The sequence below is a fragment of the Poecile atricapillus genome, chromosome 22 (assembly GCF_030490865.1).
Source record: "Poecile atricapillus isolate bPoeAtr1 chromosome 22, bPoeAtr1.hap1, whole genome shotgun sequence".
NCBI classification, from domain to species: Eukaryota; Metazoa; Chordata; class Aves; order Passeriformes; family Paridae; genus Poecile; species Poecile atricapillus.
Genome location: NC_081270.1, coordinates 5,480,927 through 5,497,901, shown reverse-complemented (window position 1 = coordinate 5,497,901; position 16,975 = coordinate 5,480,927). Strand labels below are relative to the sequence as shown.

The 16,975-nt window shown below is 43.7% G+C and overlaps 1 protein-coding gene across 1 annotated transcript; it reads left to right on the top strand.

Annotated features, from left to right (window-relative positions):
• The first annotated feature begins 79 nt into the window (after positions 1-79).
• Positions 80-16,953, top strand: PLOD1 (procollagen-lysine,2-oxoglutarate 5-dioxygenase 1). The gene is made up of 19 exons (XM_058854869.1): positions 80-275; positions 4,537-4,628; positions 5,284-5,420; positions 6,030-6,193; positions 6,393-6,505; positions 7,830-7,893; positions 8,983-9,080; positions 9,408-9,509; positions 9,613-9,744; positions 10,003-10,124; positions 10,770-10,874; positions 11,315-11,440; positions 12,248-12,389; positions 12,878-12,991; positions 13,266-13,331; positions 13,656-13,760; positions 14,142-14,288; positions 14,605-14,730; positions 14,983-16,953. Exons 1-19 carry the CDS (start codon positions 194-196, stop codon positions 15,136-15,138), a joined length of 2,193 nt encoding a protein of 730 aa, XP_058710852.1. The 5' UTR covers positions 80-193; the 3' UTR covers positions 15,139-16,953.
• The last annotated feature ends 22 nt before the right edge of the window (positions 16,954-16,975 follow it).

Below are 16,975 nucleotides of genomic sequence, written 5' to 3'. Positions count from 1 at the left end.
CAGCCGCTCCTGCCCCGTCCCGCAGCCCCGGCCCGGCTGCCCGCCCGCCTCTCGGGGGCTGGCGGGAGGAGGAGCCGGCTCCTCCCGCTTCCTCCGCCCGTGTCGGCCGGGCGGGGCTGGTGCGTGGCACGGCTCCGTCCCGCAGGCATCGCCCGCGCTCGGGGGCAGCTCCCGGAGCGGGGAAATCGCCTCCATGGTGCCTCCGGCCGTGCTGCTGCTCTGGGCGGTGCTGGCGCTGCTCGGGCCGCGGGGTGGCCGTGCCTCGGAGCAGGAAGGTAAGCGGGGGCTGCTCGGGGTACGGGGGGAGCGGCTGCTGGGCGGGCACAGCCGCTGTGGGTACCGCTGCTGGCCTCCGAGTCCTGCTCTCGCTCCCAAACACTGCCAGACCCGAGCCTGAGTGTCATTTTGTCCCATCGAGGGAGGCTCGGTCCAGTGGGTTGCATCCCACCTGGGTCAGCCCCTCCCTGCTTTTGAACTTCAGCGGTTCAAGAATCAGGGAACGGGAGAGCGTTTGATCCCAGACTGGCCACGCTGTGGCTCAAGATCAGGGATGCTCCTAAAATAGCATCAGTCTGCTTCCCCCATAAACAGCTGGCAGAAGCTCTAGAGTAGTTGGTAGAACAGCAGGGGATTAGGGCAGCTACAGAATGTCAGCAGCACTGACAAAAAGTGGTTCACACACTGTCACTGTGCCAAGAAGTTTGGATAATTATCTCTGCCTTCATTAGAGAAGTGGTAATTAGGAGGAGATTTAATCTTATTATGTAGAATATTTCCCTTCAGAGTGTGATTCTGCTATAACTACCTTTATTGTGTATGTGCATTACTTAATACAGTTAGTGTGTATCTGTGGGGGTGTTGGGAGTTCTTTGGCCGTAGTTCTTTGGCATAATTAAAACAAAGAATCTCTGTGCTATCCTGCCTTCCTTGCACATCCCAAATCTTCCAAAATTCTAAGTTTTTTTCCCACACTCTTAAGGTTTTAGAGTGTGCTAGAGATATAAAACTGAGGGCTGGGAAAGAGAATGAGGTAAATTGGTTAGGAAGAGGGATTTGGAATTAGCTGTTTTTTGAACCCATCACTTTTGGCATTGCCCAAAGAGAAAATGCCTCATCTTTCCTGTGCCTCAGGTTCCCCAGAGTAATGTGACAGTAATGATACCTGTCTTCTCTCTTGCATGTTCTTTCAGATCTCTGCAAAAGCTCTCAGCATAGTTATTTGTAGTTGATAGAATTAAAAAAAAAATCTTCTGTAAATGTAATACAGAGATTATATTATCCACTGTTAAATTGTGTACTGTTTATTTTCTATTTGATCCCCATATTAATGTTATTTTCTTAGACACTATCTTAACAGGAAGTGGCATAGTAAGATTTCCCAAATCATAGCCTAGGGATAAATTCATTCCTTGTCCTAAAATGCAGCTGCAGCTGTGCTTTCCCTGTAGACTTAGGGCAGAAGTAAATAACTTTAATTTTTTTGTTACTGAACTCATCTGGTCTCTGATTTTTATTCTTTATAAAAACTCAGAAGTTTACTGAATCATTTCATTGTGTTCCTGGTATCAGGGTTCCTGCTCCAGAATCCTTTTTATGTATAAAGCTCTAAAGCTTTCACAAAAGTGCTAAATGTTCTCTTTTATCATTCTACAGTTGGAAAAACAGGGATAGCAGGATTGGCTCGTGGTTGCATAGCAGAACCAGCAATCCAGGCCAGCTCCCCTGGTTCTGAGTGCAGTGCTTGCTTTGTTAACCACCCTGTGTTTGTATTTTGCAGCCATGCCATGATTAAATGAATTTGTACAATTCCTAATTGTCAGTGTGGCCCAGGGAGCCTTTTGGGCCCAGGAGGCCCAGCTTAGCAGAACAGGCTGCATTTCTGCACATGGAAATTGACTGCAAAATGGGAAACAGGGAAGCATCAATCTGTTCAGGATGTTTTGAAAAGCTTGCATGTAATGCTGAAAAAAAAGAGGGTTTACTGCTCTGTCCTCAAAAATACCTATCAGCTGCATCAGTGTTTAGCAAAATCTTTGGGAAAGAGAAGAAAGGGTTAAAGCAGAAGGAGTGGAGGCAACATAGCACAAACTTCCAGTGCTGGGCTGAAGGAATGTCTCTAGGGATGGAAAGCTTTCGCTACTGCAGAGAGTTCTTAGAACAGAAACTGAGCTTAGTGTCTCTCAGTGTGCTACCTGACAGGGAATCTGTAACTTGGAATTCTGCTGGGGATGAGAGTGGTCTTTGTGCTGGTTTTTCGTGCTCCTCTGAGTTCACAAACTGCATGGGGAGAACTTTTTCTGTCTCAGAAATAGGACACTGCTTCCTGTTCTGCATGAGCCTTTAGCGTTCATCCTGTCCAGCAAACTTCTGGCAGTCAAGTCATAAACAGTGTGTGGCTTTCTTAGGGTGGCAGCATGAAAATGAATTAGTGATTTATTTAATGTGAGATGCCTGAGATTTTGGGCTGAAATAATTGCATAGCAGTCAGGATCCTTTCTTTCCTTCTTTCCTTCTTTCCTTCTTTCCTTCTTTCCTTCTTTCCTTCTTTCCTTCTTTCCTTCTTTCCTTCTTTCCTTCTTTCCTTCTTTCCTTCTTTCCTTCTTTCCTTCTTTCCTTCTTTCCTTCTTTCCTTCTTTCCTTCTTTCCTTCTTTCCTTCTTCTTTCCTTCTTTCCTTCTTTCCTTCTTCTTCTTTCCTTCTTTCCTTCTTCTTTCCTTCTTTCCTTCTTCTTTCCTTCTTTCCTTCTTTCCTTCTTCTTTCCTTCTTTCCTTCTTTCCTTCTTTCCTTCTTTCCTTCTTTCCTTCTTTCCTTCTTTCCTTCTTTCCTTCTTCTTTCCTTCTTTCCTTCTTCTTTCCTTCTTTCCTTCTTTCCTTCTTTCCTTCTTTCCTTCTTTCCTTCTTTCCTTCTTTCCTTCTTTCCTTCTTTCCTTCTTTCCTTCTTTCCTTCTTTCCTTCTTTCCTTCTTCTTTCCTTCTTTCCTTCTTTCCTTCTTTCCTTCTTCTTTCCTTCTTTCCTTCTTTCCTTCTTCTTTCCTTCTTTCCTTCTTTCCTTCTTTCCTTCTTTCCTTCTTTCCTTCTTTCCTTCTTTCCTTCCTTCTTTCCTTCTTTCCATTATCATTATTATATGGTTTCTCCCCTCATGTACTAGAATTTGAGGGTTGTCTACATTCCTCTCTGGCAAAGCCATGTTTGTCCCCTTCTTCACTGGCAGTATGAGCCTCACCTTCTCAGAATCCATGAGCTCAGAGCTCTCATAAAGCTGCTGTGGCTCTCTGTGTGCCATCACAGAGCTAGAAACTTTAATGCCTTTAACATATTCCCCAAGGACACACAAATTTTACTCATTTGTTTGCTCCCTGTGACTGGGCTGGACACAAGGCACTGGAGTGTGCTGGAGGTGCAGGAATGTGCTTCATATGTCTAAAAATCTGCCCTTAAAAACTGCATCTATATGGGATTCATATTCTTTTATTTATCACTTTTTGCATGTCTAATAAATACAGTTAGACCTGATCTATTGATCTCAATCTCTCTTCTCTTTTTTTATTCTGATGCAGGTAAAATATTTAAGGAATTTCTTTGGGAATATCTTCTTTCTTCCTAACTTGGAGTCTTATACTTATTTTTTACTTTTGCTGCCTTTGTCTGGTCCATCTAAAACTCCAGCTTCTAGATCCTTCTTCTCTAAGACCAGACAGAATATCAGTTTGGGTACATGAGGGAGATACATCTGGTACATCCATTGAAAAAAAATCCTTGTTCCCAAAAATGCCTGCTGAGGCCAAGAAAATGTGCTTTCGGTTTTTCCTGGTATTTTCTGATGTTTAAATCGGATGGCCAAGATTTGCATTTAAGCACTGTTGCCAGAACCTATACAAATTCCTACTTCAGCAAAACTGTTAAGGTGAAGTATAAAATTTCATCATTGCAATGAGGAAACCAGAATTTCCACATAAAAATCATATTCCAGGGTACTACAGAGAAACTTTTGAAATAGGGCTTCAGGATTTAATTTTATCATTTTGAAGAGATTGAAAATTAAAAGCAAGTTTGTGAGAAGAATGTAAATGAAAATTATAGCACAATTAAATTTACATTGAATATGTATGAAAAACTGGAAAATGCCTCAGGAATGCAATAGAAAATTGAAGCAGCCATGGAGAGGGAATAATAACATTTAGTCTAATTTTGGTTTTCCCTACATCCAGTCAAAGCTGAGTGACAAAAAGCAGCTCTGTGGGGAGCAGAAAGTCAAAACTGCATTAAATGAATTACTTCCAAATGGGCATTTTGTAGTAGTTCTATTTTTTATCTTCAAGTTTAATTTCTTTTGTATTCTGTGTGAGAGAAGAGAATTGTAGCTTTCACTAGCAAGGCAAAAAAAACCACTTAATACATTTTATTTTCTTTTTTTTAGCTCTGAACTCAAGCAATAAAATTGTATCTCTCATTTTATACCCACAATCAAGTTAGGTGTGGAACAGCAGGTTGTGGAAACAACACAAGCTGAGTATCTCTTGTGCTTTCCCCTGTTTGCAGAAAAACTGCTGGTTCTGACTGTTGCCACCAAGCAGACTGAAGGATTCCAAAGGTTCAGAAGATCAGCCCAATTCTTCGGCTACAAAGTCCAGGTGATGTCTGGCAGCTTCCATGGTGGTTGGTCAAAGGGAATTTCAAACTGTGGAATGGATAAGACTTGGCCTCACAGGGATTAAATAAAAGCTCAAGAGAGGACAGACACCTCCTCAGGTGGAAAAGTACCATGAGTGGGTCATTTCTGCAGTATCCTGAGTGTTGGCTTGGGATGAGATCCATAATTCCTGATCAAGGGAGCCTCGTGGCCCTTTCCCATTGCACTGGGATTAAATAAAAGCCTCACAGGGATTAAATAAAAGCTCAAGAGAGGACACACACCTCCTCAGGTGGAAAAGTACCATGAGTGGGTCATTTCTGCAGTATTCTGAGTGTTGGTTTGGGATGAGATCCATAACTCCTGATCAAAGGAACCTCATGGCCCTTTCCCATTGCACTGCCAAGACACACATGAGCATGCTTCTGTCCCTGTGGCTAGGAGTGCTTTGTCCCTGTGCTATGTTGTGACACTGACTGTCAAGCCCAGAGGCTGAATCAAAGCCTGCCTAATCCATTTGTCCTGGGGCTGTTATTTTTGCCGTGATTTGCACTGGGAGTTATCAGGACCAGTAAGTTTGTGGGTTCTGGCTCTTTCCTGTGAGCCTTGCTGGGAAAGTGCCCTGCTGAGGTGACCCTGTGCCTGTCGCTGTGCAGGTGCTGGGGCTGGATGAGGAGTGGCAGGGTGGAGATGACCAGCAGCCAGCTGGAGGTGGCCAGAAGGTCCGTCTCCTGAAGTCAGCTCTGAAGCAGTATGAGGATCAGGAGGACTTGATCATCCTTTTTGTAGAAAGGTAATGGTTGAAAAGAATTTGCCATGAACTGAATCTTACAGCTATTTGGACAAGTTCTCACTGAGAACTGTGAAATCAATTGCTTTAGGAAAGTGTGTCCAGATCTCTGGGTTTTTTCCCCTGAATGTTCTGTAGTTTCCTGGGAATCACTCAGAGCTGCATCCGTGGCAGTTGGGAAAGTCTGACCCGAATAGGCTGATGCCAATTCCTACGTGAAGTTGATAGCATTGTACCCGATTCTGCCACGGTGGAATTTGGCTGCCCCTATTTGCAGAGAATGAGCAGACAATTCCTATAGAACTAGGCAGGCCTTTCTTACCAGAGTTATTTGTTTTATAAGGTGAAGTGGGCTGCAGCACATCCTGAGAGCCAAGAATTAGTCTGCCAGAGAGGTGATGAGAGAAAAGGATGGGTTGGAGTGTCACTGTCTTTTCATATACCCAGCATAAGACTACACTTTAATTAGTTGCATTACAAAAAATGTAATACTGTTAAACAGAACTAAAGGAAAGGGATTCCCAAAGAATTAGCTGTTTCTAATAACTTTTATCATTGACATGTTTTTCTGACTCCATTCCTTTTGTCCTTTTTTTCTGTCTCTTTCTCCAGCTATGATGTACTCTTTGCTTCAGGCCCCGCAGAACTGCTGAAGAAGTTCAAACAAGCCAAGAGCAAAGTGGTTTTCTCAGCTGAGAATTACATCTATCCTAACAGAAAATTGGAAGCCAAGTATCCTCAGGTGCGAGATGGAAAACGCTTCCTGGGTTCTGGAGGTGAGACACAGAGCTTGCTGTCAGCTTTCTCCTCCTGTATCATCTGTGGGAGAAGTGGCAAAGCAAACTGAAAGCTGCTCTGCAGCAGCACAGGGTGTAGTGAGATTTCATGTGAGAGAAGTGAAAGTACATCTATACAGGAGTACTTCCATTTTTTGGTCATCTGGGTTGAAAAACCTCCTCATACTTATTCCCACAGGTTTCATAGGTTATGCTCCAAACCTGAAGAAGCTTGTGGAGGAGTGGAAAGGACAGGATGATGACAGTGACCAGCTCTTCTATACAAATATCTTCTTGGATCCAGAAAAAAGAGTAGGTGTATCTAGATTCTGGGTTTCTGAAAATTTGCATTCTAGCCAGTACCCCCATTTTCTATTATTAGCAGTTTTTATATTTAAGCATAAAATGTGAATGGGAAGAGAAGTGTCTGAAAACAAGTCTTCCTGGAGGCTCATACCAATATCTGTAGGTGCTGGTGTTTAAAGCCATTAAATGTGGAGGAACTAACCAGCCTCCTCCCAGGAGATGTGAAACTGCAGAGTGCAGTGCTGACTTGGAGATATCCAACCTAGCACTGAAGTACATTCTAGGAAAATGCCACGTAACATCCTACAGGAGCCTGGAATGGACCCTGGAAGCAGCATTGTGATTCCAGCACTGGCCAGATCATCCAGTCCACAGGTCATTCTGGTTCTGCTGTCCTTGCCCAGTTGTGCATTACAGAGGCCAGTCTGTCCCTGGGGACAGGCCAAATGCATGGAGAACTCAAACTGTAACAGTAATGTACAAATCAAGAGGGAACATTTGAAATAAGGAACTGCTATCAGACTAATTAGAGACTTGCAATTTTCTACCAGCAAGGCTGGTAGAAAATTTAGAACAGCTGGACATGTTTAGTTCCCCAAATCTGAGCATAGCCTGTGACACTTTAACATGAACAGTCCCTTTAAAGTTCTCATCTGCAGTTCTGGCCCTGTGCCATGCAAGGGCTGAGTAATTCCTCTGACCTGGCACTCAGACAGCGGATGTTAGCACCCTGCTGCCCTTTCCAGTAGTCAGTCCTAACAGATGCCTGCAGGGACACAGACTTCTGTTAAGTCAGAGCTGCATTTTAGTCCCACTCAGTCAGAGTGTGACTTGCTGCAGGGGATAAAAACAAAGATTGCACAAGCTGATCTTGCACCTTACTGTCCTCTGGTTTGTCACTGGTACCTGGGGCAGTGCTTGGGGTCACACTTGCCCCGTGGGTAGAAGGCAGGAAACTTCTCCCAGCAGATGGTTTTGCTGTCTGGCATTCCTGTGTGTTATATGTCTTATGGAGTTTATATGACTGTGTGTAAGTCTATTTCATTCCTATGATGCAGATTTATTGACACACCCATAGCAACTTTAAAAGGAGGAGAGAGGGGGTTTGCAGTTTTGCCTAATAGAATATATTTAATTTGTTCTAGAAAATGGTGAATTGTCCCAGATTTGAATGAAAATTATGATTATTATGTTTTAGGCTTCAGAGTTTGGAGAATTTGCAAATGACTATAGGAATAGGATATATTTCACTGAGCATGGGGTCTGTTGCATATAAAGGATGGATGCCTTTTGTGTTCTAATTAAGGTTATTTATCTAATTCTTTTAAAGGAAAGTATCAACATCAGTCTAGACCATAGAAGCCGGATCTTCCAAAACCTAAATGGAGCATTAGGTGAGATGAAAGAAGGAAGCTCATTTCTCCTTGGAATGCAACTTGTGTGTTGACACCAGAAATAAAGTTATGGCCAAAGGGATTGTATTTCAGAAATGGCTGTCCTCACAGGAAAAGCTTCACTAAGAGTCTCTGGCAGAGTTCTGGGATTTTTTTGTAATTCCCCTGTGACCAACTATGTTCTCATTGCAATTCCTTCTCCACTTCAGGGAATGCAGGTCAGGTTTTTCATCTCACACCTCCTTGCCACTTTGATCTCCAGGCATGTCAGATTGCATTAGCCTTGGGGATTGAAATGGGGAGGGACTTCCAGTGCAAGTAATTACACACAGCCCTGCCTAGGGCTTGCCTCTCTTTCCGCTTCAGATCCATGCTGGAATGCCATGGGAGGTGAGAAGCAGCCAGATATGTCTGTGAACACTCACTGATTGTACCAGGCTTCTGACCTGACCTGCTGATTGATTTTGCTAGTCCTGGCAAGAGAGATTCACTTACTCTGCTGTCAATGCTGCCTAATGTTTTCAGTCTTGCTCCATTCCATCTTTATTCTGATCAAGTAAAAAGTGATAATGGCAGTTTAGTTTTTGGCTCCTGTGCTCATTATATCCATGATAGACTGCAGCTTGTATCTGTGCTAGTCTTTTTTGAAAAGGATTTTGTATGGTTGTGTTGAGGCAACATCCTGGATGGTCTCTGCCAGGGGGATGGACTTTTGTAATGGGGTGACAAAGAGAGACATCAGGTGCATAGAATACTTAGGTGAGAAGGGCGAGTCCTCTCATCAGTAGCTGTCCCTGTCATCAGTAGCTGTTCCTCACTGCACAGTCAATGCCAGTTTTGAAAGAATCTTTCAGTATGGCTTCTGCCAGTTCCCAGTCATTGTCCAGCTTCCCAGCCATCCTCCTGTTACTTCACAGGATCATTCTGAATGTTTTTTTCTCCTTTAAAGATTTGGTCCATAGCTTTTAAACTACTTGTGCACAGTTATCCATTGTCCACACTTTCATCTTCCAGCAGTTTTTCTGTATAAAAGGCATTGTGATTCTAATTATCAGTAAAAGCCTTAACAAGATACAATGTCATTTCCAGATGAGATAGTTATGAAGTTTGAAAACTCCCGAGTGAGAGCAAGAAACTTGTTATATGACACTCTGCCTGTGGTGATCCATGGAAATGGACCCACCAAGGTAAGTGGACTGTCCTGAGAGAAAGATTTGGTCTGTTTTTGTTGCAAAGTGAGCTTTTGGGCTCGATGGATCAGGTTTCTGCCTCTACATAAGACTTTCCCTGTGTGCATTTACATTTGAGAGACAATAAGCAGCCCAGGCCCATAGCAGCAAGATGGATCTGGTTCCAAGACCCACATGTAGTTGGACCCTCAGGCTGTCCTGCTTTTCAGATTCTTTAGTTCACTGAGAATGTAAACAAAACTGAAATGTGATCCCACAGTGGGGGTGCACACAAAGAAACTCCCCTGCCCTGTAATGCATAATCTGGCAAATTGCCTTTTGCAGCTGCAGCTGAACTACCTGGGAAACTACATTCCTCAAGTATGGACATTTGAGACTGGCTGCACGGTGTGTGATGAAGGTCTGAGAAGCCTCTCAGGGTTTAAGGTAAGGCTGCTGTATTCAAAGCTCCCAAAACAAGTCTTAAAATTGTTATGTGTCTGATGTGAAACATGACTCACCTCTTGTCTCCTCTTGTCCCTGAATGTAGGATGAGGCATTGCCAATGATTCTGATAGGCATTTTCATTGAGCAGCCCACCCCGTTCCTCTCCCAGTTTTTCTTGCGGCTTCGTAACCTTCATTACCCAAAGCAACGAATCCAGCTCTTCATTCACAACCATGTAAGTGACATTGGCTTGTGATAGTCTTAGGAAATGTGGGGAAAATGATCACCTCATCCTCTAGTCTAGGCACTTTTGCAACCTTGGGCTAGACTTCCAAGCTGTGTAATCACAGTACTTATCTGCAGTGACACCCACCCAGCTGCAAACATGTGGAAGTGGTCTTAAGAGCTGTGCCTGGCCACTCATTTTCAAGAACAGGAGGCTGAGTGGCCTGGATGAGCCCATCTTACCAGTTTTTCCTTACTTTTGGAATAGGAGGAACATCACTTGATGGACGTGGACTCTTTTGTAGAAGAGCATGGCAAAGAATATCTCGCTGTCAAATTGATTGGACCAGAGGATGAGGTGGAGAATGCTGAGGCACGTAACTTGGGCATGTAAGTGAAGAAGCCATACATGATAGCCAGCAGAGATAGCTGAGATGTCCAAATTAAGACATCTGTTTTTTCTGAGCATCCCTGTCAAGTGATTGCTCTTCTTTTCTCAGTCACCTTTTCAGTTTTTCTAGCATTAACTCTGATTCCCTTATATATTGGGAAAAATCAGCTTCCATACCAGCTCACTTTGTAATTTCAGAAACAAAGTTCTCACTACTTTGTTCTGACAGGATAGCCCTGTATCTCCCACCCTCATCTACATACCCAGCCACAGAGCACAAAGGATATGTACCTATATCTCTGAAGAGGAGGAGTGTTGTAGCAAATAAGAATATGGGAGAGTATCTTCCTGTATGTGATCAGGTTTGAGCTCAAGTGTGGATTTGGGCCAGCTGTAAATGGGAACTCTTCAGTTTGAGCTGAGGAAACAGTTTGCTAAATGTGATTTTGGCTGTGTCTCAGTGTTTGCTATTGGACACTGAATCTGATCTGCTTGTACCACGCTGGCCCTCTGGGTTGTTACATTAAACCAAACTTGTCTGAGCACCCTGAAGACCTTTAGAGTACAAGGTGAAGGAATTCTTGGTGCTCTGTCCTTTGTCTTCCTCTGGTTTAGGATGTGACTTTCCTTTTCTCTGGCTGTAGGGATTTGTGCAGGAAGGATCCTGGCTGTGACTATTACTTCAGCCTGGATGCTGAGGTAGTTCTGAAGAACACAGAGACCCTGAGGATCCTGATTGAACAGAACAAGTGAGTTCTTTGGTTTGAGCAATGCTTACTGGTCATCTCACATGAGGAATTGAGTGCACATCCCTGAGAGGTGTAGGGAACCAGGAGAGCTGTGCCAGAGATGGGATGTTAGCCAAACACCTCTTGTGTGGATTTTTTTTTCTCACTGTAGTTGGAATCACTGGATTTTAGGCAGGGGATGTAAATCATCCTTAGCTTTGTTTTTTATAGTCACTAGAACAAACTGGATTCTAACAGACCCTGGTGCAGGGTGCAGTTAGAGAGGAGACTGGGACCATATTTACCCTTTCTTATGTGGCATTTCATTCCAACAGAGTTAACAAAATAACAACTCTGTGAGGGAGGAAATAGCTCTTACAGTGCTGTGGTTTGTAAATATTTTCCTTTTCTTCCTGTGGTAACATCCTGCCCTGCAATTCCTTTTACTTTCCTGCTTCCAGGATGGTGATTGCCCCTCTGGTAAGTCGTCATGAGAAGCTGTGGTCCAATTTCTGGGGAGCACTGAGCCCTGATGGGTACTATGCCCGCTCAGAAGATTATGTGGATATTGTTCAAAGGCAGAGAGTGTGAGTATGCAAAGAGAGCTTTTCATTGATATAATCCCTCCAATGTAAAGCTTGCAATCATCAAACTAATGTCAAAGAACCAGAGAGCACAAGTGGCTTTGTGTATAGGACAGGAAAAGAAGTCTCTGCTACTATTTGGAAGCTGCTTTATGTTCTCCCCTGAGCAGAGACAATAATGTACTTGGGGCAGATTTTCTTATGATCACAGTAAGGGTTTGAGAGTGCTGACTGCTGAAATCATCTCATCTTACTCATGTCATGTTTTCCCACCTGGGGATTATAGTTAGTGTGATGCTTAAAATCCTGTGAAGTGCTGTTTAATTTCTGTCAGATAAATCTTTAGGAAATACCAGGTGATCCTTGAATGGAAGATTCACAAAATAGAACTGTTGATTCATTCATACACTTGAGGGACACTTTTTATAGGCCATTGTGTGTGCAATAAACACTGGAAATCAGCTTATGCACTTTCGGCTGGTTCAGTTTCTTTAAATCGCTGGAAAAAAATATGTTGATCTCTCTGGGGAGAGATTCAAGCCATTAATTATGTCCCTAGCAAAAACACACAGTAGCAATTGATTGCTTTCACAGTGGACTAGCATTTGTGCAGCTTAAAAGCTGTGGGCAATATAAGTGATTTTTTTCTGGAATGCCAATCTCTTTTGGTATGGTTTCTCCCTGCTGTTCTGAGTTGGCTCATTTAGGCAAGCCTGGCTGATGCTGCAGTGCTGCCTGTCATCCTGTCAAGTCCAGCAGTATCTATCTTGGTGCTATTTCAAGTCTCACTTCTCTTCCTCTGTGTTTCAGTGGACTTTGGAATGTTCCCTACATCAGCAGTGTTTACATGGTTAAAGGCAAGGCCCTGCGCTCGGAGCTTGAGCAGGGAGATCTGTTCCACAGTGGCAAGCTGGATGCCGACATGGCTTTCTGCCACAACGTTCGGAATCAGGTCAGTCAAGGAGAGGCTGCCAGGGGAGAGCTGTGTGCCAGGGTGAAGGGTACAGGATTAAGTAGTTTAAGGCATTCAGCTCTGCCAGGGCAGGAACTGGTACTAGTCAGTACAGTGCAGACTTTGGAACAGCATGGGATTTCTGTCTGGCTGTGAAACCATGTGTTGCCATGGACCACTAAATGTGGATAACATTTTTATTCTTGGGCCTTTTCAGGACTGCTCTAAATGGGATTTGACAGGGTAAGAGGGAAGACCCTAATTTCACAGCTGCTGCTTTCCTCTACTTCCAGCCCTGACTGACAGGATACAGAATCACTGTCTCTGCCTGTAACCTTTCAGAGTTGCTCATATCCAGGGTGGAAATAAAACTGAAAGCCCACAGGAGAAAGAATGAGTAAATGAACAGCTTGGAGAACTGTCCAGTGCTTGGTTTCATGGTGGCTCTCAGAAATATGAGGCCTTTATTATTTCTCTTTGTCCTGCAGGGAGTCTTTATGTACCTGACAAATCAGCATCAATTTGGACACATACTCTCCCTGGAGAATTACCAGACAAGTCACCTCCACAATGACCTCTGGCAAATATTCAGCAATCCTGAGGTGAGATAACCTGCGTACTCAGAAGGCCCAGCAGTGTGGAAAGACTTGGTATTAGCTTCACCACTATGGGAAGTCCAGGCTTTGTAATAATGATGTCTTTCAGGTGGGATGAGGAGCACAGGCATACAATTTAAAGAAAACATATTTTTGGGATTCTTAACATATGGATCTTCAAAGCCTGTGAAATAGTGCTTGCATGAGTGCCTGGCCTTTTATTACCTCTTTAAGCAGGGGTCCCACAGAAATTACTGGTTTGCTTATGTTCTAATTGCAGGACTGGAGAGAAAAGTACATCCATGAAAACTACACAGCAGCTCTGAAAGGAAAATTGGTAGAAATGGTAAGAAAACATCACTCTCATCCATCAGAACAGGAGATGAGCTTTAGGACAATAGTTTATCATCGTTATTGTAATTCTGAGAAATAAGCAATTGAGCACAGGAAACATGACCTTGAAGGTGCTTTTAGAACCAAATCATTCTCCTAGAAGTACATCTCCAGCTCTCTTAAGTGGAAGTGAGGCACATAAATCAGAAGACAAATTTCTGTCCTCACTATTTTAGCTTCCTTCACCTTACTCAGTCTATGCTCAGTTTAGCCTTACTTCTTTTGCCTCAAGCACCTGTCCTTGTTTCTGCTGTTCTCACCTGTCTGCTATCTGCAGCCCTGCCCAGATGTTTACTGGTTCCCCATATTCACTGACACTGCCTGTGATGAGCTGGTGGAAGAAATGGAACATTATGGCCAGTGGTCCACAGGTGACAACACGGTAAGTAAAAGCAAGAGCTCTTTTGAGTTCTGGGCCACACCATTTTCTGTGCATATCTGGTGATAGCAGTGCCTCCTGTGAGAAGGCATTAGATCCTGAATTAAAGCAGGACAGTAGAGACAATACTTGAATTTTGCTCCTGATTAACTCTGATTTTTCCCCTGAGCTCTTTTTTGTGTCCTCTGAAGTTCCGGTGTTCAGCCTCTTTGATGGTAACATTATTTCCCTTAGGGTTTAATTATGTTTTGAAATTAGCTTTCCATCCTTCAAATTCTGATAAACAAACATACTATCTATTTGTAGTTACCAGGAACAAGTACTTTTCATTCCTGAACTCCAAGGTTCACATCCTTACGAGTATTTCTGTTGAATCTATTTCAGGACAGCAGAATACAAGGAGGATATGAGAATGTCCCTACTATTGACATACACATGAACCAAATTGGCTTTGAAAGAGAATGGTATAAGTTTCTTCTGGACTATATTGCACCCATCACAGAGAAACTGTACCCAGGATACTACACCAAGGTATGTCCACTTTAACAGCAAAACTCGTGGTCAGCTCAGCACCTCCTCCAGCTGCAGCTTTGTGATAAGACTGCCAGAATCCTCCAGCAATACACACACTATTTCAATATTTATTACAGAGAGGCTGACCCTGCAGTGTGACATAAGTACGTGCATTAGGAAACACACAGTTCCTCAATGACATTCTTCTGCCTCATTGTTGCCTTTCTCCTTTAGCAGTGGGATGCAATTTCAGTGTTACAGCCTGCCCCTGCAGCTCAGGAGCCACAGACCACCATAGCCCTCTAACAGAGTGCACATTGTTGTTCTCTCTCAGACCCAGTTTGAACTGGCCTTTGTGGTTCGCTACAAACCTGACGAGCAGCCGTCCCTAATGCCCCACCACGACGCCTCCACCTTCACCATCAACATTGCCTTGAACAGAGTTGGCATTGACTATGAGGTGAGTGTCTGCCAGGGGGTCAGGAGTGCAGCACAGCACCTGGAGCAGCTGAAAACCCTTCCCTGATCCATATCAGGCTCCTTACACTAAGAATTACAATTGGCTTAGGCTAGGAAAGAGATTCCTGAATGCATGAGAACACGGGAGGTTCCCCAAGCACCTTGTCACAGTTTCAGAAGCGCTGTCAGAAGGCAGGGACCCCTTCCCTGAGGTGCTTTTTCCCAGCTGATGAGTCTCTTGTGTTCCCACCAGGGAGGAGGCTGCCGGTTCCTGCGCTACAACTGCTCCATTCGAGCTCCACGGAAAGGCTGGACCCTGATGCATCCAGGACGCCTGACCCACTACCATGAAGGTCTTCCAACCACCAAAGGAACCCGCTACATCGCAGTCTCCTTTCTTGACCCCTAAAGTTCTGCTTCCCAGGAAGGACCTTTCCCTGGCCCTGCTCACTGCTGACTTTGAGTGGAAACAGGGAATGCTGCTGAGAGTTTCTAAGGCATTGTTCAAATATTTGGATTTGATTTTTATATGATTTTTAACGTGATTTTTAATTAATATTCTAAGACTCCGCTACTGGAAGATCTCCCTTTCTGATACTGCAGGTAATATCTAGGAATATTGCTGTAGAAGTCCAAAGGAGATTTTGTGCCTTCATTTTTGATTCTGCTCTACATCCACTGTTTCTTGAAAGTGCCATTTACTTGAAGATTCATCAGCGATTGATTTGCTTTTAAAAAATGCTTTTTTGGACCGGAAATCCAGCTTTTTGGAGGCAAGTCACAAGCTGGAAACCTGTTTTCATCCACAGCATTTTTATGGTACTGGGTGTTAGACAATAATTCCTGGACATTATTCCAAATATAAACCAATCAGGGAGCTGACTCCAGGAGTCATAACAGTTAAGTATCACACCAAATGAAACTGAGTTGGAAGAGCCTGAAGATCATCTGATTCCTTACCTCTTTGCTGTCTTTGCAAGCAAATCAACAAAGTTCAAAGCAACAGCAGTGGCAACATAGGTGCTTCTGGTTAGTTAAAGGAAGGTTCTCTGATGGTGCTTTACCTCTGGGATTGGACTGAAGAGATAAAAGACCCTACCTTCTGTTTCTCCAGCTAAGAGCAACAGACATACCCACACAAATTCAGGCCATGTCAGTATGTGTAGATTAAATTTAAGAAAGGGAAGGCTGGGAACAGCTGCATCAATCAGGAGGGCTTCACTGCAGAATTGTCTCTGTTCTATACCGTGTTACGATAGTCAAAAGACAGGTCAATCTCTGGATAACAACCCAGAAGTCCCAGTGGTCTTTGGTGGCCTCATTCCTTTTGTCAGAGATTGTTTTAATAATTTTCTTTGATGGCCCATTCACATTAGGTGGGAAGAGCTGTTCTCTGTCTCTTAGAGGAAATAATTATTCAGTGTTTCTATTATTTGAGATTGAAAACCAAAACACTCCATTGCAGAAACTTCTCCAGTGGGGTCAAGGCTGATAGAAATGGGTGACTGGGAAGTGCTGAGAGATTGTGGTGAACCAGGAGGTGTAAAAATATGTCTAGACTAGACCTGTGGTTAGAGGGGGAAGGGGCAGAAACCTTTTCTGCCTGTGCCTGTGAGATACCTGCTCTGTTTATCAGACACTATTATGCCAGACTAGTGTGTTTCACAAGCAATAAATTCATAGCGTGATTGTCCTTTGGGGGAAAAACAAATTAATCTGCTTTTTAGTTGTCTGTCTCCAGCTTCTCTGCCTGAGAGTCAGGGTAGAGCCCTTCTTCTGGGATGGGTCATTCTAATGGGGGCAGAATAGCTTCAGACATGTTTAGGAGTTCTGGCAGGAGCTGTACACAATTTTGAAATGTGCCTGAGCAAGGGGACATTCAGCTTTCCCCACTTTCCTTCACCTTTTTAGGTCTGTTTCAAAGCCACACACTCACCCATGCCCAGGAGAGAAAAATCCAGGCAGGAGCAATTATTTGAGAATCAAAACTGTACTAAGCCCTGCGAAATCTAGAACTGTGTGTTATCAAACGAAGGGATTGATAAGCCAGTCGTCGAGATGTCCAAAATGTGTATTACGTATTTATTCAGCAGCAGGGTTGTTTGGGGTTTTTTTGTTGTTGTTATTTTCTTGTGTGTTTCCTCGGGCCGGTTCGGTGCTGGGCGTTTACGAGCTGTACGGTTTGAGCGTGGGGAACTCGCATTAAACCCTTTCCCCTCACACGGTCCGTGGCTTCTCTTCCTGAG